Genomic DNA, 23,301 nt, shown 5'->3' on the forward strand with positions numbered 1-23,301 from the left:
GGTTTTGTGGTATTAAAAACTAAATTACCAACGTAATAAACAGGTAATATTGACTCATACACCATGGCTTGCTATCTGTCTCATGTTGTACCGATCATCAACAAGACTGAATTCTGTTGAATTGTCAACTGGTCTAAATTCCAGTCCAGAATGACATGTTTATGATGATGTTCACAGGAATCTCCAAATGCTACGTTGAAGGAGCACCGCCAATGGAGGAGGGGGAGGAAAATAGACAGCTTCCTTCTACCACCTTCACCAAGTCATACAATGTTTGCTTCATGAACAATTGTTACATCAAATAAATACAGAATTATTTTAGTTTATTCTGTTTTTTTTATGCTGGATGTAATTTAGCAGATCTATAGTATAATGTATTGTTTTGAAATGTTTATTAAATATCTATTCAGTCAACTTATTTTATGTTTGCTAAAAGTAATGTTTTGTACTGTTACATACTGAAAGTCTCATTAGTTTTGAGCTAGACTATGATCGGGGAAATGTCTACTGCCCTTTCTAAAATGTTGATGAATGAAATTAGCACCGTTTCTAATAGTTTGTTGCTACTGTCTGGTGAGGAAGTGGGCAATATGGAATGAATGAGAAATCAGAACTTGGACAACGTCAGGGAATAAGTATACACCGAACAAAAATATAAATGCAACATGTAAAGTATTGGTCTCATGTTTCATGAGCTGAAATAAAGACCCCAGATATTTTCCATACGCACAAGAAGCGTATTTATCTCAAATGTTGTGCACCCTGGTCCTTCCTCCGCTGCATCGGTGACAGTTTATAAAACATTTGACTTCAGCCTTTGTGGTTTGGAAAGTAGTGACTGCTATTGCTTTAATTTATTCATCAAACAAATGGGGTTTTGAAAAAGTAGGTGATTAGCTTAATACTTCAGACAAGGACAAATTATGGCTAGCTTAATTGAAAATAAGACACCTTTGTGCAATACATAAATGCTTAAAAATAAAAAACAAAATCATAAATTGTGACGTTAGCTACCAACTAAGTTTTCGGCAATTATCCAAAAACGACTACAAAAACGTCATTCCTTACCCGACAGGCTGAACAGGAGTAATGAACGCATGTAAACATGCCCATAAGTGTTCAAATCGCCTGTAAACAGACACTGGACATGTTTTTTTTTAATCACGTGTACAATTTTTTAAAAATTTGACACTTGAAATAAGTGAAAAACGATCATTTCAAGTGTTAAGACGTGTTCCGGTAAAACGATTTGAAACTCTTGGCCTTCAATATCTGACAGCTCGAGTTCTCACGCCTGTGGTTCGAAAACGTGGCATCATAGTTCTGTCAAGCCGCTTTGCTGACAACGAACCATCTCGCGACCCGGGTATTCAGCCAATCAGCAGCTGCCGCTGCAGTTGAGAGTAACTTTTGGCAAAACAAAAAGATTGAAGTGCCTTTGCACGTGGTATGGTAGCAGGTGCCAGGCACATTCAGCCAACTTGACACAACTAGGAAGCATAGGAGTCAACATGGGCCAGCATCCCCGTGGAACGCTTTCGACACCTTGTAAAGTCCATGCCCCTACGATTTGAGGCTGATCGGAGGGCAAAAAAGGTGCAACTGAATATTAGGAAGGTGTTGTTAATATTAAATACCTGTTATGCTGATGACACAACATAAACACTACCATAGATACCTGCTATGCTCATGAGGAAACGTTATAATCATTAGCATTGCCGCAGGAAGTAGAGGTGCTGGGCTCCAGTCACAATAAGGACCCAGTGACTGTAGGTTTGGATGAGAGGCAGGCTGGGTTTGTCCTCACTGTCAACTCTGGGTAGGGTCCGAAATAGAAGTCTGAGCTCAACCTCTTGGTCCTCCCCTGTGCAGGCCACACCCCCTCCTCCCATTGTTACTGTGTGTATGAACACAATTTGAACAATGGCTTCCTAAAATGCTGTGGTGCTTACTAACACACTAGGAAAGGTTGTGGTAGACGTGGGCCACCACAGGTGAGTTCACAGCTCTTCCACTCTGAATAATGAGGCAGGGAAAGCGTAACACAAGCTTCCTCTCTGGTTCCATTCCCCAATAGTAAGTGTATCATACTTGAATTGTGGTAGTAATATTGTCCCTGGACTCTGGCACCATAGAAAACACATTACAAAATAAAATAACATTTATTTAAATATGAAAACATGTCCTTTATACTACAAAACATTATGTGTATGTATTGTAGAACATACTGGGGACTAATTGGCATGTAGAGGTGTAGTGACATGTATTCAGTAGATACATAGACATTTAAATTAGTTTGAATAACATCAATTAAACAAAAACATTGCATTGTCTGTATAGATAACCCAAAGTTTGACCAGCACAAATTCATGTAGAATATTTATTTTTAATTAGCATATTAAGTTCAATGCAGTTAACCAAATACATTTGATGACAAATAATAAATCCAGTAAGACAATTTAATAAACATGTAGTCGTTTCAAAGTATGTGTATCATTAAAACAAAAGTTACTTCGTAGTAAAACAAAATAATCCACCCAAACTAATGGTGAAGACTGATCACACCATCTCTGACCCATGTTGTGTCTACCAGCTCATTTCCACAGAGAACTGATCATCACACCATCTCTGACCCATGTTGTGTCTACCAGCTCATTTCCACAGAGAACTGATCATCACACCATCTCTGACACATGTTGTGTCTACCAGCTCATTTCCACAGAAAACTACAGAAGGAAGCAGTACTACCCAGTCAGCCATCAGACTACATTGTTACAATGTGAGAAGCCTCAGAGGGCACTCAACCCTAAGGGCAAATTCAAGGTACTCTCAATATCTTTAGAGTAAAAGCTAAATTAAATAAATAAATAAATACAACTGACAAGGTGCTCACTGATCAGCAAAATAACAAGAAGCTAACATTCTATAACACGCCCTTTCCTCTGCACAGTTCTCTCTCAGTGAGAAACAATAGGATCCCAATAGTGTTTTATTCTTTCTTAAATGTTATCAAATTCACTGTTACCACTTCATTTATGAGATGAGAATGAAGTGATTTAATGACTTTACTCTTAGCTGGTCTGAGAGAACTGATGAGGCTTCTCTCCTGTATGTATACGCTGGTGACATTTTAAGGTATCCAATCGGGTGAAACTCTTCCCACAATCAGAGCAGAAGTAAGGCTTCTCTCCTGTATGTATACGCTGGTGACATTTTAAGGTATCCAATCGGGTGAAACTCTTCCCACAGTCGGAGCAGAAGTAAGACTTTTGGTCTGTATGTATTCGCTGGTGACATTTTAACTTCTCCAATTGGGAGAAACTTTTTCCACAGTCAGAGCAGAAGTAAGGCTTCTCTCCTGTGTGTGTTCTCTGATGAACTGTTAGCTCAGATGATGTTGTGAAGCATTTTCCACAGTCAGAGCAGGAGTATGGTTTCTCTCCTGTATGTACACGTTCATGTACTTTTAAGGTATCCAATCGGGAGAAACTCTTTCCACAGTCAGAGCAGAAGTAAGGCTTCTCTCCTGTGTGTGTTCTCTGATGAACTGTTAGCTCAGTTGATGTTGTGAAGCCTTTTCCACAATCAGAGCAGGAGTATGGCTTCTCTCCTGTGTGTATCCGTTGGTGTTTTTTGAAGTTGCTCTGTTGAGAGAAACTCCTCCCACAGGCCGAGCAAGAGTAAGGCTTCTCTCCTGTATGTATACGTTGGTGTTTTTTTAAATTGCTCTGTTGAGAGAAACTCTCCCCACAGTCAGAGCAGTTGTAAGGCTTCTCTCCTGTGTGTACTCTCCGATGAACTGTCAGAGCCCTTGATGTTGTGAAACTCTTCCCACAGTCAATGCAGGAATACAGATTTTCTTCTGTGTGCATTTTTAGGTGTATTTTTAGCTTTGATAGAAATGGGAAAATCTCCTCACAATGTGGGCAGTGGTGAGACCTCTTAGCTCTGTGATCTTCCTGCTGTTGCTCTCTGGATGTGGAGAATGTCTCAACATGGTCTCCTGTGTGAACAACAGAAGAATCAGTTGGTGTGATATATACCGAGCGCCAAAACATTAGGAACACCTGCTCTTTCCATGACAGACTGACCATGTTAAAGCTATGATTCCTTATTGATGTCACTTGTTTAATCCACTTCAATCAGTGTAGATGAAGAAACAAATTAAAAGGATTTTTAAGGCTTGATACAATTGTGACATGGATTGTGTATGTCTGCCATTCAGAGGGTGAATGGGCAAGACAAAATATTGAAGTGCCTTTTAACGGGGTATGGTAGTAGGTGCCAGGCGCACCCGGTTTGTGTTAATAAATGCAATGCTTCTGGGTTTTTCCATGTGCAAAAAGTTCCTGTGTGTGTGAAGAATGGTCCACCACCCAAAGGACATTTAGCCAACTTGACACAACTGGTAAGCATTGGAGTCGACATGCGCCATCATCCTTGTGGAAAGCTTTCCACACCTTGTAGATTCCATGCCCAAACTAATTGACGCAGCGGGCATTAGGGGGGTGCAACTCAACATGTGGAAGGTGTTCTTAATGTTTTGTACACTCATTGTACATGTCAATCAAATACATTTGATGCACTTTTTACATCAGCAGTTGGCACAAAGTGCTTATACAGAAATCCAGCTTAAAAACACCAATAAGAAAGCGGCTAAGAAAAACTCCCCAGAACACAGGAACACTAGGAAGAAACCTAGAGAGGAACCAGTCTGAGGGGTGGCCAGTCCTCTTCTGGCTGTATTGGGCGACATACAGCGAGGGAATAAAGTATTTTATCCCCCTGCTGATTTTATACGTTTGCCCACTGACAAAGAAATGATCAGTCTGTCATTTTAATGTTTATTTGAACAGTGAGAGACAGACATGTTTGCAAATGTATTAAAAATAAAAAACATAAATACCATATTTATATAAATATTCAGACCCTTTGCTATGAAACTCAAAATTGAGCTCTGGTGCATCCTGTTTCCATTGATCATCTTTGAGATGTTTCTACAACTTGATTGGAATTCACCTGTGATAAATTCAATTGATTGGACATGATTTGGAAAGGAACACACCTGTGTATATAAGGTCCCACAGTTGACAGTGGATGTCAGAGCAAAAACCAAGCCATGAGGTTGAAGGAATTGTCCGTAGAGCTCTGAGACAGGATTGTTTCGAGGCACAGATCTGGGGAAGGGTACCAACAACATTTCTGCAGCATTGAAGGTCTCCAAGAACACAGTGGTTTCCATCATTCTTAAATGGAAGAAGTTTGGAACCACCAAGACTCTTCCTAGAGCTGGCCGCCCGGCCAAACTGAGCAATCGGGGGGGAAGGGCCTTGGTCAGGGAGGTGACCAAGAACCCGATGGTCACTCTGACAAAGCTCCAGAGTTCCTCTGTGGAGATGGGAGAACCTTCCAGAAGTACAACCATCTCTGCAGCACTCCACCAATCAGGCCTTCATGGTAGAGTGGCCAGACGAAGCCACTCCTCAGTAAAAAAGGCACATGACAGCCCGCTTGGAGTTTTCCAAAAGGCACCTAAAGACTTTCAGACCAGGAGAAACCAGATTCTCTGGTCTGATGAAACCAAAATGTTGACCTGAATGCCAAGCGTCACATTTGGAGGAAACCTGGCACCATCCCTACGGTGAAGCATGGTGATGGCAGCATCATGCTGTGGGGAGGTTTTTCAGCAGCAGGGACTGGGAGACTAGTCAGGATCGAGGAAAAGATGAACGGAGCAAAGTACAGAGAGATCCTTGATGAAAACCTGTTCCAGAATACTCAGTACCACAGACTGGGGAGAAAGTTGACCTTGTCTACTTCACTTCTTTAGTCTACTCTCTGATCACTCCAGATAGACCAGTGAATCAAACATGCTGACAATACTGGTGTCAAACCATGCAAGTCTCAGTAGCATGAAACAACATCTACCTTCTCATTGAAACAGTTCATCATGAAACAGTTCTACTGCAACTTTTCATGCACAGCGGGAAGTTGGAATGAACAACAAACTTAGTTAGATAGAACCTGCTCTTACCATGAGAAACAGATGTCCCAATCTTCTCCTCCTCTTCTTCATCTTTAATGTTGACATTCAGCTCCAGTGTTTGACTGCAGTCTTCCAGCTTCACTGATGCCATCTCTGGATCCTGCAGTGCAAACTGGACTCCACTGTCACAATCAGGACCCAGTGACTGAAGGTTTGGAGTCAGTGTGGAAGGAGAGAGGCAGGCTGGGTTTGTCCTCACTGTGGATGTTACCGGAATCAGACTTAATCCGCGTTGGCCTGTAGTAACAAAGAGACACGGACACAAAAGTTGTTGTCTTGACAGTTCTGGCACTTACTTTATTCTCTTAAAAATATTTAGTTTTTTCCTTGTTCAATTATCGAATTTCAATGAATCAGGTTGCTATGCATTGATGTTACGGATACCATTATCCTGTGTGTGTATCCTGTGTGTGTGTGTGTTTCTTTTCTCTCCTTCTCCCCTCACAGGTGAAAATCATCACTCCCCAATCAGTCAACAATCAACCCATCAATCAGAAGACACACCTCCTCCTGTTTCCTACCCTATCACAGTTCCTTCCCCATGGTTTAAAAACCCCATCATTTGTTTGCTCTGGAGCGCTCAATCTCTTTGTAAATGCCATGTTGGTAGATCTCTGTTCTTCATAGATTTCAGTAGCTCAATCTCTTTGTAAATGCCATGTTTGTAGATCTCTGTTCTTCGCTCGCTCTCTGTGTATTAATTAACCTCTCTTTTGTTTGAGCACCTCCAAATCCCTTTGTCATCTCCTGTGAGTATTGTTTTTGCTTATGGTGTTTGCTGGTGGGAAAAGGGGAAACCAAGACAAGTCGCCCATGGGCATACACTACCCGTAGGTAAACTTTGTTAAATACACTAGTTAGAACTGGGCGGACCACCCACTGTATTTTGATTAGTTAGTTAGCTGTTGTTGAAATAGGCTAGTCTAGTTTAGGGGTGTTTTTGCATATTTGTTTCTTTCCTTGGGTCCAGCTCAGCCCCTTTTCCTGCTCCCCCCCATTACCGTGTGTTTATCAAATAAACCTTGAGTTTGACGGTAGATTTCAGTTGTCCTGGTTATTACGTTCACACTTTTACTTTGTCACAATTATAATTTACATGAGTTATGTTACGGGTCTCATTACCATCCCCCCTAGACTGTCGGGCCAAAAGGGATTCGTAACAATTGACAAAACATTATTTCACATTAGACGAGTGCACACTTTAAATTACACAACGTAAGTGCACTTAACCTATAGTAGATTTCCTACATTTACATCAATGCATAAATGACTCAAACCATTAAGGTTGCAGTGTTTGAGGAAGCACGATGAATAATTTTCTTGAATAACGTCATCTTCACTGTATTATTTCACCTACAAAAAAAACGATTGTTTCTATCTATAATGTGAAATACAATGTGTCCGAATATTATTACACATGTAATTTTTTTAAACAAAAATAAACATTGCATTCAGTCTCACAACTGTAGGGCAACCGTGGGATTGTCGCTCTCTGGTGCATCTGCACTGCCCGCACGCAGACAGAGCTGTCCCAGCCATTTTACAAACTCGCAAATTTTACACAAAACCAATAACATGTAAAAGGAGCTCAGAAATCGAAAATAAATTATGAAATGACCTTTTAATAAATTATTTATGTTCATTGACTGACGTATAAAATTGTATTAGCCACGTTTTCCACTCACTTGAAGCAAAATAACACACAACCTTTACCAAACGTGATCATTTGTTACCTGGAACGTTATGACATGTTATTTTGATATTAGACAGTTTAAACGTACAATTACATACCTGTAGTAATACATGGGAAAACGGACACAAAAGGTTTCTAGTTCCGGCCTTCCCGGAACTTCTTGTTCCCCCACTACAACCAAAGATGTTTAAAGTTCAGTTGTAACGTCACAAGCACAGTGAAATGCCTTTCTTGCAAACTCAAAACGAAATAATGCAATTATCAATAACCATATATTACTAGAAAAAAAGACGAGAAATAAGAATAGGAAATACACAAGTAAGTATACTATATATATATCTATATATATATAAAAAGTCAGTTCCAATACCATATTTAGATGTGCAGGGATACTGGAGTGATGGAGGTAGATATGTATAGGGAGGGGTAAGGTGACAGGGATGCTGGAGTGATGGAGGTAGATATGTATAGGGGTAAGGTGACAGGGATACTGGAGTGATGGCGGTAGATATGTATAGGGGTAAGGTGACAGGGATACTGGAGTGATGGAGGTAGATATGTATAGGTGACAGGGATACTGGAGTGATGGAGGTAGATATGTATAGGGGTAAGGTGACAGGGATACTGGAGTGATGGCGGTAGATATGTATAGGGGTAAGGTGACAGGGATACTGGAGTGATGGAGGTAGATATGTATAGGGGTAAGGTGACAGGGATACTGGAGTGATGGCGGTAGATATGTATAGGGGTAAGGTGACAGGGATACTGGAGTGATGGAGGTAGATATGTATAGGGGTAAGGTGACAGGGATACTGGAGTGATGGAGGTAGATATGTATAGGGGTAAGGTGACAGGGATACTGGAGTGATGGAGGTAGATATGTATAGGGGTAAGGTGACAGGGATACTGGAGTGATGGAGGTAGATATGTATAGGGGTAAGGTGACAGGGATACTGGAGTGATGGAGGTAGATATGTATAGGGGTAAGGTGACAGAGATACTGGAGTGATGGCGGTAGATATGTATAGGGGTAAGGGGACAGGGATGCTGGAGTGATGGAGGTAGATATGTATAGGGGACAGGGATACTGGAGTGACGGAGGTAGATATGTATAGGGGACAGGGATACTGGAGTGACGGAGGTAGATATGTATAGGGGACAGGGATACTGGAGTGATGGAGGTAGATATGTATAGGGGACAGGGATACTGGAGTGATGGAGGTAGATATGTATAGGGGGAAGGGGACAGGGATACTGGAGTGATGGAGGTAGATATGTATAGGGAGGGGTAAGGTGACAGGGATGCTGGAGTGATGGAGGTAGATATGTATAGGGGACAGGGATACTGGAGTGATGGAGGTAGATATGTATAGGGGGAAGGGGACAGGGATACTGGAGTGATGGCGGTAGATATGTATAGGGGGAAGGGGACAGGGATACTGGAGTGATGGAGGTAGATATGTATAGGGGTAAGGTGACAGGGATACTGGAGTGATGGAGGTAGATATGTATAGGGGACAGGGATACTGGAGTGATGGAGGTAGATATGTATAGGGGACAGGGATACTGGAGTGATGGAGGTAGATATGTATAGGGGGAAGGGGACAGGGATACTGGAGTGATGGCGGTAGATATGTATAGGGAGGGGTAAGGTGACAGGGATGCTGGAGTGATGGAGGTAGATATGTATAGGGGTAAGGGGACAGGGATACTGGAGTGATGGAGGTAGATATGTATAGGGGTAAGGGGACAGGGATACTGGAGTGATGGAGGTAGATATGTATAGGGAGGGGTAAGGTGACAGGGATGCTGGAGTGATGGAGGTAGATATGTATAGGGGGAAGGGGACAGGGATACTGGAGTGATGGAGGTAGATATGTATAGGGGGAAGGGGACAGGGATACTGGAGTGATGGAGGTAGATATGTATAGGGAGGGGTAAGGGGACAGGGATACTGGAGTGATGGAGGTAGATATGTATAGGGAGGGGTAAGGTGACAGGGATGCTGGAGTGATGGAGGTAGATATGTATAGGGGACAGGGATACTGGAGTGATGGAGGTAGATATGTATAGGGGACAGGGATACTGGAGTGATGGAGGTAGATATGTATAGGGGGAAGGGGACAGGGATACTGGAGTGATGGCGGTAGATATGTATAGGGAGGGGTAAGGTGACAGGGATGCTGGAGTGATGGAGGTAGATATGTATAGGGGGAAGGGGACAGGGATACTGGAGTGATGGAGGTAGATATGTATAGGGGGAAGGGGACAGGGATACTGGAGTGATGGAGGTAGATATGTATAGGGAGGGGTAAGGTGACAGGGATGCTGGAGTGATGGAGGTAGATATGTATAGGGGACAGGGATACTGGAGTGATGGAGGTAGATATGTATAGGGGGAAGGGGACAGGGATACTGGAGTGATGGCGGTAGATATGTATAGGGGGAAGGGGACAGGGATACTGGAGTGATGGAGGTAGATATGTATAGGGGACAGGGATACTGGAGTGATGGAGGTAGATATGTATAGGGGACAGGGATACTGGAGTGATGGAGGTAGATATGTATAGGGGGAAGGGGACAGGGATACTGGAGTGATGGCGGTAGATATGTATAGGGAGGGGTAAGGTGACAGGGATGCTGGAGTGATGGAGGTAGATATGTATAGGGGTAAGGTGACAGGGATACTGGAGTGATGGAGGTAGATATGTATAGGGGTAAGGGGACAGGGATACTGGAGTGATGGAGGTAGATATGTATAGGGAGGGGTAAGGTGACAGGGATGCTGGAGTGATGGAGGTAGATATGTATAGGGGGAAGGGGACAGGGATACTGGAGTGATGGAGGTAGATATGTATAGGGGGAAGGGGACAGGGATACTGGAGTGATGGAGGTAGATATGTATAGGGGGAAGGGGACAGGGATACTGGAGTGATGGAGGTAGATATGTATAGGGGGAAGGGGACAGGGATACTGGAGTGATGGAGGTAGATATGTATAGGGGGAAGGGGACAGGGATACTGGAGTGATGGAGGTAGATATGTATAGGGGTAAGGTGACAGGGATACTGGAGTGATGGAGGTAGATATGTATAGGGGGAAGGGGACAGGGATACTGGAGTGATGGCGGTAGATATGTATAGGGGGAAGGGGACAGGGATACTGGAGTGATGGCGGTAGATATGTATAGGGGGAAGGGGACAGGGATACTGGAGTGATGGAGGTAGATATGTATAGGGGGAAGGGGACAGGGATACTGGAGTGATGGAGGTAGATATGTATAGGGGGAAGGGGACAGGGATACTGGAGTGATGGAGGTAGATATGTATAGGGGACAGGGATACTGGAGTGATGGAGGTAGATATGTATAGGGGTAAGGTGACAGGGATACTGGAGTGATGGAGGTAGATATGTATAGGGGTAAGGTGACAGGGATACTGGAGTGATGGAGGTAGATATGTATAGGGGTAAGGTGACAGGGATACTGGAGTGATGGAGGTAGATATGTATAGGGGGAAGGGGACAGGGATACTGGAGTGATGGAGGTAGATATGTATAGGGGGAAGGGGACAGGGATGCTGGAGTGATGGAGGTAGATATGTATAGGGGGAAGGGGACAGGGATACTGGAGTGATGGAGGTAGATATGTATAGGGGGAAGGGGACAGGGATACTGGAGTGATGGAGGTAGATATGTATAGGGGGAAGGGGACAGGGATACTGGAGTGATGGAGGTAGATATGTATAGGGGGAAGGGGACAGGGATACTGGAGTGATGGAGGTAGATATGTCTAGGGGTAAGGGGACTAGGCAACTGGATAAGAAACAGAGTAGCAGCAGCTTGTATGAGAGTGGGTGTGTAGTCAGTATAAATGTATGTGCATACTATGTGTGAAAGGAGAATGTGAAAATCTTAAAATTGCACCATCTATTCCTGCACCTACACACTATCCCCCAGAACCCACCACTTTAGCCCTAAATGATCCTACAACAGGCCATCTGCCTTGGAGGATGGAACCCCTTCCCTCAAAACTGACTGTAGATCTTCTGTACTAAAATCTCACACCCAAATATTTCTCTGCTGCTGCAACTACCACATGTACCTTCTGTGATTTCCACTCCACCAGTGCAGTGCAGTTCATCACCATGGTTATAAACGCAACATATCCAACCTTACTAAAACTCATCCTCTCTGGATCTTTCTCTTTTCAGACCAACTCACTAGGAGGCTCCCTTGCCCTTGGGCTACCCTCTACTCTCTTTATTGTCTCAGCATAGGAAATGTTCTGCCCACTCAAAATGACAATTTCAACCAGTCTTTCTCACAAGCCAGTTCAGATCCTCAGCTGCATTGGCAACCCCACAGTTGACATAGGGCTTTCTGTATCCCAACTGTACACTCCCTCTGACTAGGCCCTCCTGCACTTTCCTCACATCGTGGGATCCCTCTTCTACACACTGCTGCAACATGTCCGAATCCTTGGCACCTAAAGCACCGTAATGAACTCAGAACACAGGCCCTCGCAGAACACCAAATATAACCTAACCTTTTCAGGTAGCAACTTGGTCAAAGCTCAAGACAAACAGGGTTCTCAGTCACGCCATTGCCACCGGGTCTATGTCTCACCAAACGGCTGGCAACAAACACTAGGAATATTCCTTTTCATTTGATACCCCTCTACCCCACTGATCCCCCCCTTTGAGCGGGGCCCTACTCCGGAGAGCAAAGCACGCCACAGGTTGAGACCCGAGCCGCGTGACTTGAAGCATCCGCTTCCTCTGGGCGGTGGATAAGCAAAAAAAAATCTAAACAATTCCACTTCTCGAAACTTTGTAACACAGATATAACCATTCCCAGTTTGTTCTTTCCCCAACTTGACAAAACGTATGGGTGTGCCAAAAAGCAAGAATCGACGCTTTCCAAAAGTCTGACTCCTACCTGTCTGATAGGATTCTCAGGGCAAACGTTGGAAGTCTCACCTACACCCTGAGGTGTAAAGTACTCTTCTTTTTTTACAACTTTTACTTCACTACATTAAAGAAAATGTACTTTTTACTCATTACATTTTCCCTGACACCCAAAAATACTTGTTACATTTTCCCTGACACCCAAAAATACTTGTTACATTTTCCCTGACACCCAAAAATACTTGTTACATTTTCCCTGACACCCAAAAATACTCGTTACATTTTCCCTGACACCCAAAAATACTTGTTACATTTTGAATGTTTAGCAGGACAGGAAAATGGTCTAATTCCCACAGTTACCAAGAGAACAACCCTGGTCATCCCCGCTGCCTCTGATCTGACAGACTCACTGAACACATGCTTTGTTTGTTCCCTGGCTATCTGTAAACAACAACAACAACAACAACATGAGGCCTGGTTGGCTTAATAAGGAATTTTAAACATTTACACTTGTACTTTTACTAAATATATTTAAAACCAAATACTTTTACTCAAGTAGTATTTGACTGTTTGACTTTCACTTGAGTCAGTTTCTATGAAGGCATCTTTACTTTTACTCAAAAGTACCACTGACTACACCTGTCTACCACAGGTAGGCCCTCCTGGACTGGCTCAACCTCCATTTCCAGATCATCAATGTTCTCAAAAGAGCATGTAGACCTATGAATATGATTACTCAGTTTGTATTCAGGAGACAAAAGGTACAGTTGAAGTCGGAAGTTTACATACACTTAGGTTGGAGTCATTAAAACTCGTTTTTTCAACCACTCTACAAATTTCTTACTAACAAACTATAGTTTGGCAAGTCGGTTAGGACATCTACTTTGTGCATAACAAGTAATTTGTTCAACAACTGTTCAGGCAGACTTCTGATAGGCTAATTGACATCATTTGAGTTAATTGGAGGTGTACCTGTGGATTTATTTCAAGGCTCAGTGCTTCTTTGCTTGACACCATGGGAAAAATCTAAAGAAATCAGCCAAGACCTCAGAAAAATAATTGTAGACCTCCACAAGTCTGGTTCATCCTTGGGAGCAATTTCCAAACGTGTAAAGGTACCACATTCATCTTTACAAACAACAGTACACAAGTATAAACACCATGGGACAACACAGCCGTCATACCGCTCAGGAAGGTGACCCGTTCTGTCTCCTAGAGATGAACATACTTTGGTGCGAAAAGTGCAAATCAATCCCAGAACAACAGCAAAGGACCTTGTGAAGATGCTGGAGGAAACAGGTACAAAAGTATCTAAATCCACAGTCAACCAAGTCCTATATCGACATAACCTGAAAGGCCGCTCAGCAAGGAAGAAGCCACTGCTCCAAAACCGCCATAAAAAAGCCAGACTATGGTTTGCAACTGCACATGAGGGCAAAGATTGTACTTTTTGGAGAAATGTCCACTGGTCTGATGAAACAAAAATAGAACTGTTTGGCCATAATGACCATCGTTATGTTTGGAGGGAAAAGGGGGAGGCTTGCAAGCCAAAGAACACCATCTCAACCGTGAAGCACGGGGGTGGCAGCATCATGTTGTTGGGGTGCTTTGCTGCAGGAGGGACTGCTGCACTTCACAAAATAGACGGCATCATGAGGATGGAAAATTATGTGATATTGAAGCAACATCTCAAGATGTCAGTCAGGAAGTTGAAGCTTGGTCGCAAATGGACAATGACCCCAAGCATACTCCCAACGTTGTGGCAAAATGGCTTAAGGACAACAAAGTTAAGGTATTCGAGTGGTCATCACAAAGCCCCGACTCCAATCCCATGGAAAATGTGTGGGCAGAACTGAAAAAGCATGTGCAAGCAAGGAAGCCTACAAACCTGACTCAGTTACACCAGCTCTGTCAGGTGGAATGGGCCAAAATTCCCCCAACTTATTGTGGGAAGGTTGTGGAAGGCTACCCAAAATGTTTGACCTAAGTTAAACAATTTAACGGCAATGCTACCAAATAATAATTGAGTGTATGTAAACTTCTGACCCACTGGGAATGTGATTAAAGAAATAAAAGCTGAAATAAATCATTCTCTACTATTTTTCTGACATTTCACATTATTAAAATAAAGTGGTGATCCTAACTGACCTAAGACAGAGAATTTTTACTAGGATTCAATGTCAGAACTTGTGAAAAACTGAGTTTAAATGTATTTGGCTAAGGTGTATGTAAACTTCTGATTTCAACTGTGTACACTTCACTTTGTTTGAAGTGTACACACCTTTGTTCGAAGTGTACACTCGGGACACAAATCTCTGAAGCACCATTCTTATGCTTTCGCATCATTTCACTACCTCTTAGCTCCAGGTCAGATTCTCTCCTGTGTGAATAAGTTGGTGTCTTTTTTAAGTCCCCAGTTGAGCAGCGGTGGCTCATCCAATAGGAGAAGGGGGCGGCTGCATCTCAATACGGCGACCGGAGTAATGGAGAAGGGGGCGGCTGCATCTCAATACGGCGAGCGCAGTAATGGAGAAGGGGGCGGCTGCATCTCAATACGGCGAGCGGAGTAATGGAGAAGGGGGCGGCTGCATCTCAATACGGCGAGCGGAGTAATGGAGAAGGGGGCAGCTGCACCTCAATACGGCGACCGGAGTAATGAGCGACCGGAGTAATGAGCGACCGGAGTAATGAGCGACCGGAGTAATGAGCGACCGGAGTAATGAGCGACCGGAGTAATGAGCGACCAGAGTAATGAGCGACCGGAGTAATGAGCGACCAGAGTAATGAGCGACCAGTAACAGATTACATGTCAAGGGATTGCAAAAAATATTGTAAACAAATTAGCGATACTTTTGAAAAACTAAAGGATTACTTCAAGGATTACTTTTAAATTCAGAAATTGTTTGCTGGAAGAAAAAAAAGAAAAATTCTCAATGACATTGAAATCAGCACTAAGAAAGGTGCATGTTTAAGTTTGTTCCACCTGAGTGAGTCAGACCACCAATCAGAGACCACTATGATGACACCAAATGATGACCACCAATCAGAGACCACTATAATGACACACCAAATGATGACCACCAATCAGAGACCACTACGATGACACACCAAATGATGACCACCAATCAGAGACCACTATGATGACACACCAAATGATGACCACCAATCAGAGACCACTATGATGACACACCAAATGATGACCACCAATCAGAGACCACTATGATGACACACCAATCAGAGACCACTATGACACACCAAATGATGACCACCAATCAGAGACCACTATGATGACACACCAAATGATGACCACCAATCAGAGACCACTATGATGACACACCAATCAGAGACCACTATGACACACCAAATGATGACCACCAATCAGAGACCACTATGACACACCAGATGATGACCACCAATCAGAGACCACTATGATGACACACCAAATTATCCAACTTGAATAAACGCTTGGCGGTAAGGATACTGTGGTCTACAGTGATACGGATATCACTTATTATTGTTATCTATATAACACATTGATGTGAATCACACTGCTGCTCTCTCATTCAGCTATTAGCGCCTTACGGACTGTGGTTGTTGTGGATGGCTGTTCACAAATCTAAATGTGTATTTGAATCCAATAATGGTTTAATTCAAGTTTATGCTGCCTATCAATCATTGATTTTGAAACCAGTGGACAGCCATGAAAAATTCACTCTTGCAACAGCAGCATAGTGTGGATCCCAGCCTATGGAATAACAGCAGCGTAGTGTGGATCCCAGCCAATGGAATAACAACAGCATAGTGTGGATCCCAGCCAATGGAATAACAGCAGCATAGTGTGGATCCAAGCCTATGGAATAACAGCAGCATAGTGTGGATCCAAGCCTATGGAATAACAGCAGCATAGTGTGGATCCAAGCCTATGGAATAACAGCAGCATAGTGTGGATCCAAGCCTATGGAATAACAACAGCATAGTGTGGATCCCAGCCTATGGAATAACAGAAGCGTAGTGTGGATCCAAGCCTATGGAATAACAACAGCATAGTGTGGATCCCAGCCTATGGAATAACAGCAGCATAGTGTGGATCCCAGCCTATAGAATAAAAGTGGGGCTTTTAATGCTCAATCTAATTCATGCTGATAAAATAAAACATCCATTGGCCTAATGGACACATGCTCAAACTTGCACACTTTTGATAGACTTAAAGAGGGGCAATCTGTTTAGGGACTTATACATTCTATATACACAGTACCAGTCAAAGTTTGGACACGTCTACTGATTCAAGGGTTTCTTTATTTTTACTATTTTCTACATTTTAGTATAACGAAGACATCAAAACTATGAAATAACATAAGGAATCATGTAGTAAAAAAATAAAAAATAATTAAACAAATCAAAATATCTTTTATATTTTTAAAAGTAAACACCCTTTGCCTTGATGACAGCTTTGCACACTCTTGGCAAAGCATGCCATTCCACGAGCGCAGCATTTATTTTTCAACTAAATCAGTCCTCTGAGACAATAAATAGTAGGGCTGGCTAATAAGTCCTTCGTTTTGGTGTCGTGCTCAGGTAAAACTATTTGGCTCATCTATACTTCCAAGTCCTATTGTTGAAGATCAAGGGGTATAACATTTATTGGACTGACTGGAATTCTGATAGACTATGGTTTTTAATGTAAAGATATAATTTAATCATATAATTAGATGTAGTAGAAAGCGATGGGTTAGAAGAAGCCTACATAACCAGCCCATAAAGTAAAATTTAACATCCATATATAGCCAGCTATGTAAACTTTAACATTGCAGGATAAATCAATAGATATCATTCAATTGGCAACATTCATTTGTATTATTCTATTGCCTCTTAAGGGGGAACGTAATCTAAAAGTAACGGCATGTAATCAGATTACGTTACTGAGTTGAGGTAATCCAAAAATTACGTTACTGACTATAATTTTGGACAGGTACCTTGTAACAGATTCAATTTAGAAAGTAACCCACCCAACCCTGCGTACACTGAGCTACCATACCGCCAGAGTTTGGACTTCTGTTTTTAAGCCAGAGGATGAGTCTGGGTTGTATTTCATTGTTAGTTTTACACAAATAATTGTACAGTTTCAGCTATAAAACTGAACTCTTTATTAAAAAAAAAAAAAAAGATTGATGGTTATCATGCGCTCCTGAGTGGCTCAGCGGTCTAAGACACTGCATCGCAGTACTCGAGGAGTCACTACAGACACCCTGGTTTGAATCCAGGCTGTATCACAACCGGCTGTGATTTGGAGTCCCATTGGGCTGCACACAATTGGCCCAGCGTCGTCCAGGTGTAAGCAGGCGGTCATTGTAAATAAGAATGTGTTCTTAACTGACGTGCCTAGTTAAAAAGGTTGTCACCCTGAAAATAGCTACTAGCTATCTACTTCATACTAGGTTACCATGGCTACTAGGCAGCTACTTCATACTAGGTTACCATGGCTACTAGGCAGCTACTTCATACTAGGTTGCCATAGCTACTAGGCAACTACTTCATACTAGGTTGCCAGAGTAGTGCTTGTCAAGCAGGAGCGAAGGTCACTGTGTCCCTTTGTTGTTGTCGTTCATGTTTACCCCATTGAGTAGTAGAATATGTATACTGAACATAAATAAATGCAGTATGCAACTATTTCATTGATTTTACTGAGTTACAGTTCATATGAGCAAATCGGTAAACTGAAAGAAATTAATTAGGCCGTAATCTATGGATTTCACGACTGGGAATGCAGATATGCATCTCTTGGTCCCAGATGCCCATTTTTTAAAGGTCTCACAGTAGGCTTCAGGATCTCGTCACGGTATTTTTGTGCATTCAAACTTCCATCGATAAAATGCAATCATGTTCGTTGACCGTAGTTTATGCCCGCCCATAACAACAACCCCACCACGGGGCACTCTGTTCACAACGTTATTAACATCAGCAAACCGCTCTCCCACACGACGCTATTCCCGATAGAAGCAGAATTCAACCTAGCATTAGACTGGGTCATAAATTATGGAAGTCTAATTTACGAAGATAGTGCCTGCTTTTACCATGATTGACACATTTCCCAATCTTCTCCTCCTCTTCTTCATCTTTAATGTTGACATTCAGCTCCAGTGTTTGACTGCAGTCTTCCAGCTTCACTGATGCCATCTCTGGATCCTGCAGTGCAAACTGGGCTCCACTGTCACAATCAGGACCCAGTGACTGTAGGTTTGAACTCGATGTGAAAGGAGAAAGGCAGACTAGGTTTGTCCTCACTGTTAATCTGTTAACTCCGAATTGGATCCCAGTCCTAAATAGACGTCTGAGATCAACTTCCTGGTTCTCCTGTGCATGCCACACCCCCTCCCATTGTACTGTATGCATGAACACACTTTGAACAATGGCTTCCTAAAATGCTGTAGTGATAACACGATAGGAAAGGTTGTGGTAGACGTGGCACATTACAGGTGAGTTCTTTGATTATGTTTAACGGCTGTTGGCATCCAATAAATGTTACACTACCGCCACCTACTGGACTGGAGTATAACTCTCTTATACATTGCTTGAAAGTTATTTCATAGTTTTGATGTCTTCACTATTATTCTAGAATGTAGAAAATAGTTTTTTTTTAATAAAGAAAAACCCTGGAATGAGTCGGTGTGTCCAAACTTTTGACTGGTACTGTACATTTATGTTAATCCATTTATGTGTTCTTCACTGACGTGCCTAGTTAAAAAGTTGTTTTTTTAAAGTGCAGCTGTCACCCTGAAAGTAACCTTACCAACCCTGCATACATTGAGCTACCATACCGCAAGAGTTTGGACTTCTGTTTTTAAGCCAGAGGATGAGTCCGGGTTGTATTTCATTGTTAGTTTTACACAAATAATTAATTAGCATTAGCATGAAATAACATGACCTTCTCATTGAAACAGTTCTACTGTAACTTTTCATACACAGTAGGAAGTTGGAATGAACAACACACATTTAGTTAGATAGAACCTGCTCTTACCATCATAAACAGATTCCCCAATCTTCTCCTCCTCTTCTTCATCTTTAATGTTGACATTCAGCTCCAGTGTTTGACTGCAGTCTTCCAGCTTCACTGATGCCATCTCTGGATCCTGAGGTGCAAACTGGGCTCCACTGTCACAATCAGGACCCAGTGAATGTAGGTTTGTACTCAGTGTGGAAGGAGAGAGGCAGGATGGGTTTGTCCTCACTGTTGATGTTACCGGCCTCAGACTTGATCTGAGTCGGCCTGCAGTAATAATGAGCAACGACACTGCAGTAATAATGAGCAACGACACTGCAGTAATAATGAGCAACGACACTGCAGTAATAATGAGAAACGACACTGCAGTAATAATGAGCAACGACACTGCAGTAATAATGAGCAACGACACTGCAGTAATAATGAGAAACGACACTGCAGTAATAATGAGCAACGACACAAAAACTGTCTTGACAGTTCTGCCGTTTTCTTTATTCTCTAAAATTACATTCCATTTTTTCTTGTTCAATGATCTAATTTCAATAGATCAGGTAGCTAAGCATTGACAACAAAACATAAATTAATTCACATTAGACACCAATTACACACTAAATCACAACGTAAATACACTTAACTTAAGAGTAGATTTTCTACATTTACATAAACGCATTAAAGACCCAAAACCATTTAGGTTGCAGCTGTTGTTTTAATTAAGCAGCACAATTAACTATTTTCTGGAATAACCTTGTCTTCACTGTATTATTTCAATCACAAAAAAACATTTGTATTTCCCGTTCACACCATAGTAGCAATTATAGATATAGAAAGAAAAAACTGCATGTTTCTGAATATTGCTACACATGTGAAAAACGGATAAACATTACATTCATCTTCAAGCCAGTAGTGTAGCTGTGAATTTGTCTCTCTCTGATGCACGAGCACTGCCTGCACCGAGGTCTGTTGACGCAGACAGAGTGGGCGCCACCATTTTACCAGCTTGTGAATTTTACACAAAACGTACTCAGAAATATCAAATACTTTTATTTTTTTATTAAATTACCTTTTGAGAAATTATGTACAGTCAGACAAACACAGTCTCTAGTTTATGTGACTTGATCACGTTCTTCACTCACTCGGCTTGACACAAAAATAACACGTTTACCAAACGTGATACAACTTTAAGTTATTTGTTACCTAGCATGTTATGACATGTTATTTCGATATTAGAACGTGCTATTACATACCAGTAGTAATACATTTGAAACCGACACAAAAGTTATCGTCTTGACAATACAGTTAAGGCGCCTGCCCGGAACATCCTGTTCTCCCACTACCACCAAAGATGTGTATGTGATACCACCGTGCAAATGTGAGATTGAAGATCTTTACAACTAAACTAAGACATACCACAGCCTGTCGGTTCCAACGGGAACAAATGAGTAATAGAGGGCAGAACAAGGAAGGAGAAGTGGCCAGAGCCAAGCATGAGATAGCGAGATCCTATTGGCGCGTTCTAGCACGCATCTGCAGATTTCCTTTAGGGAACGCCTACTCTGTGAAGTGCGCGTGTGCAATAACTCACTTTTTCTAAACAACGCGATTTTTAAAAACGTTGCAAAGGGTAAAGTCTACACAACTTAGTCCACTCTGTTCATATTCTAGTTTTGGGAACAGAAAACTGTATCGAAATCAAATGTTTCATCGATGAGGAAATGTGCAGAATGTCGGCAAAAATCCACCTCTTTCCAACTTCTCCCACTGCAAGCCAATGGGCTTCCTCTCACAAAGCAGATGCTTCACATTTATGCATCCGGTGAAATGTCTGTCTCATTGTTCTATCTATGGCGACATCTTATTCTTTATGTACATTTCGGGCAGACGCTGTGTTGCGTATTGCTACCTTTCGCAGGTCGGATTGTGGATTTTGGTTACAAACAAACATGTGAAAATCTTAAATTAGATATTAGAAAGTTTAAATGTGCTATTACATACGTAGTAATACATTTGAACCCGACACAAAAGTTATCTTCTTGACAACACAGTTAAGGAGCCTGCCCGGAACTTCCTGTTCCCCCCCAACCACCAAGGATGTATCTGTACCCCTATACACTATCCCCCCAAAAAACATCCACCCCATCCCACTTACTTTGGCCCTAAACAATCCTACAACAGGCCATCTACCTGGGAGGATGGAACCCCTTCCCTCAAAACCACCTGTAGATCTTCTGCACACGAATCTCTCACAGTGTTTTACCTGTTTTATTTCTTTTCATGGGTCGCAGGTAGCCTAATGGTTAGAGTGGATCAGTGAATTTGATAAAGTTATTAAGAAATCCTAGCACACTTTATTGTAATCCTATTGTTTCTCACTGTGAGAGAACTGTGCAGAGGAAAGGGAGCGTTCTAGAATGTTAGCCTCTCTTTACTTTACTGATCAGTGTGAAACCTGGTCAGTTTTGGAGTGTTTTGTTAGCTTCTACTGTAAAGATATTGAGATGATCATTGATTTGACCATAGTGTTGAATGCCCTCTGTGAGGCTTCTCACGTAACAATATACACAGTGGACAAAACATTAAGATCATCCTTCCTAATATTGATTTGCTCCTCCCCTTTTGCCCTCAGAATAGCCTCAATTTGACGGCTATGAACTCTACAAGGTGCCAAAAGTGTTCCACGGGGATGCTGACCCATGTTGACCCCAATGCTTCCCACAGTTGTGTCAAGTTGGTCTGATGTCCTTTGGGTGGTGGACTGTTCTTGATACACACGGGAAACTGTTGAGTGAAAAACCCAGCAGCATTGCAGTTCTTGACACAAACCGGTGCGCCTGGCACCTACTAGCATACCCCGTTCAAAGGCACTTAAATATTTTGTCTGGCCCATTCACCCTCTGAATGGCACATATACACAATCCATGCCTCAATTATCTCATGGCTTAAAAATCCTTCAACATGTCTCCTTCTCTTCATCTACATTGATTTGTTGACCATTTAACAAGTGACATCAATAAGGGATCATAGCTTTCACCTGGTCAGTCTATGTCATAGAAAGAGCAGGTGTCCTTGACCTTTCGTACACTGAATGTCGTGTGACGGTTGACTGGGTGGAACTGCTTCCCTCTGCAGGTTTCTGTGGGAAACCACAAGTGATGATCAGTTTTCTGTGGGAAACCACAAGTGATGATCAGTTTTCTGTGGGAAACCACAAGTGATGATCAGTTTTCTGTGGGAAACCACAAGTGATGATCAGTTTTCTGTGGGAAACCACAAGTGATGATCAGTTTTCTGTGGGAAACCACAAGTGATGATCAGTTTTCTGTGGGAAACCACAAGTGATGATCAGTTTTCTGTGGGAAACCACAAGTGATGATCAGTTCTGTGGGAAACCACAAGTGATGATCAGTTTTCTGTGGGAAACCACCAGTGATGATCAGTTTTCTGTTAGAAACCGCAAGTGATGATCAGTTTTCTGTGAGAAACCACAAGTGATGATCAGTTTTCTGTGGGAAACTACAAGTGATGATCAGGTTTCTGTGGGAAACTACAATTGATGATCAGTTTTCTGTGGGAAACCACAAGTGATGATCAGGTTTCTGTGGGAAACTACAAGTGATGATCAGGTTTCTGTGGGAAACTACAATTGATGATCAGGTTTCTGT

General features: G+C 42.3%; 1 protein-coding gene across 2 annotated transcripts; it reads right to left on the reverse strand.

The window, feature by feature from the left end:
• Window positions 1-2,143: 2,143 nt before the first annotated feature.
• LOC139412713 (zinc finger protein ZFP2-like) lies at window positions 2,144-19,067 on the reverse strand. 2 transcript variants are annotated; one of them, XR_011634717.1, is made up of 4 exons: window positions 18,717-19,067; window positions 6,035-6,283; window positions 2,682-4,003; window positions 2,144-2,628 (listed from the first exon to the last, which is right to left on the reverse strand). XR_011634717.1 is itself a non-coding variant. In XM_071159377.1 (3 exons), the coding sequence occupies exons 1-3, from the start codon at window positions 19,033-19,035 to the stop codon at window positions 3,072-3,074; spliced, it is 1,500 nt and encodes a 499-aa protein (XP_071015478.1). In that variant the 5' UTR covers window positions 19,036-19,067; the 3' UTR covers window positions 2,144-3,071. The 2 variants fall into 2 exon arrangements, 1 of the variants encoding a protein (XP_071015478.1); XM_071159377.1 differs by having other exon boundaries at window positions 2,144-4,003.
• Between the last annotated feature and the right edge of the window lie 4,234 nt (window positions 19,068-23,301).

The sequence above is a fragment of the Oncorhynchus clarkii genome, chromosome 7 (assembly GCF_045791955.1).
Source record: "Oncorhynchus clarkii lewisi isolate Uvic-CL-2024 chromosome 7, UVic_Ocla_1.0, whole genome shotgun sequence".
Taxonomy (NCBI): domain Eukaryota; kingdom Metazoa; phylum Chordata; class Actinopteri; order Salmoniformes; family Salmonidae; genus Oncorhynchus; species Oncorhynchus clarkii.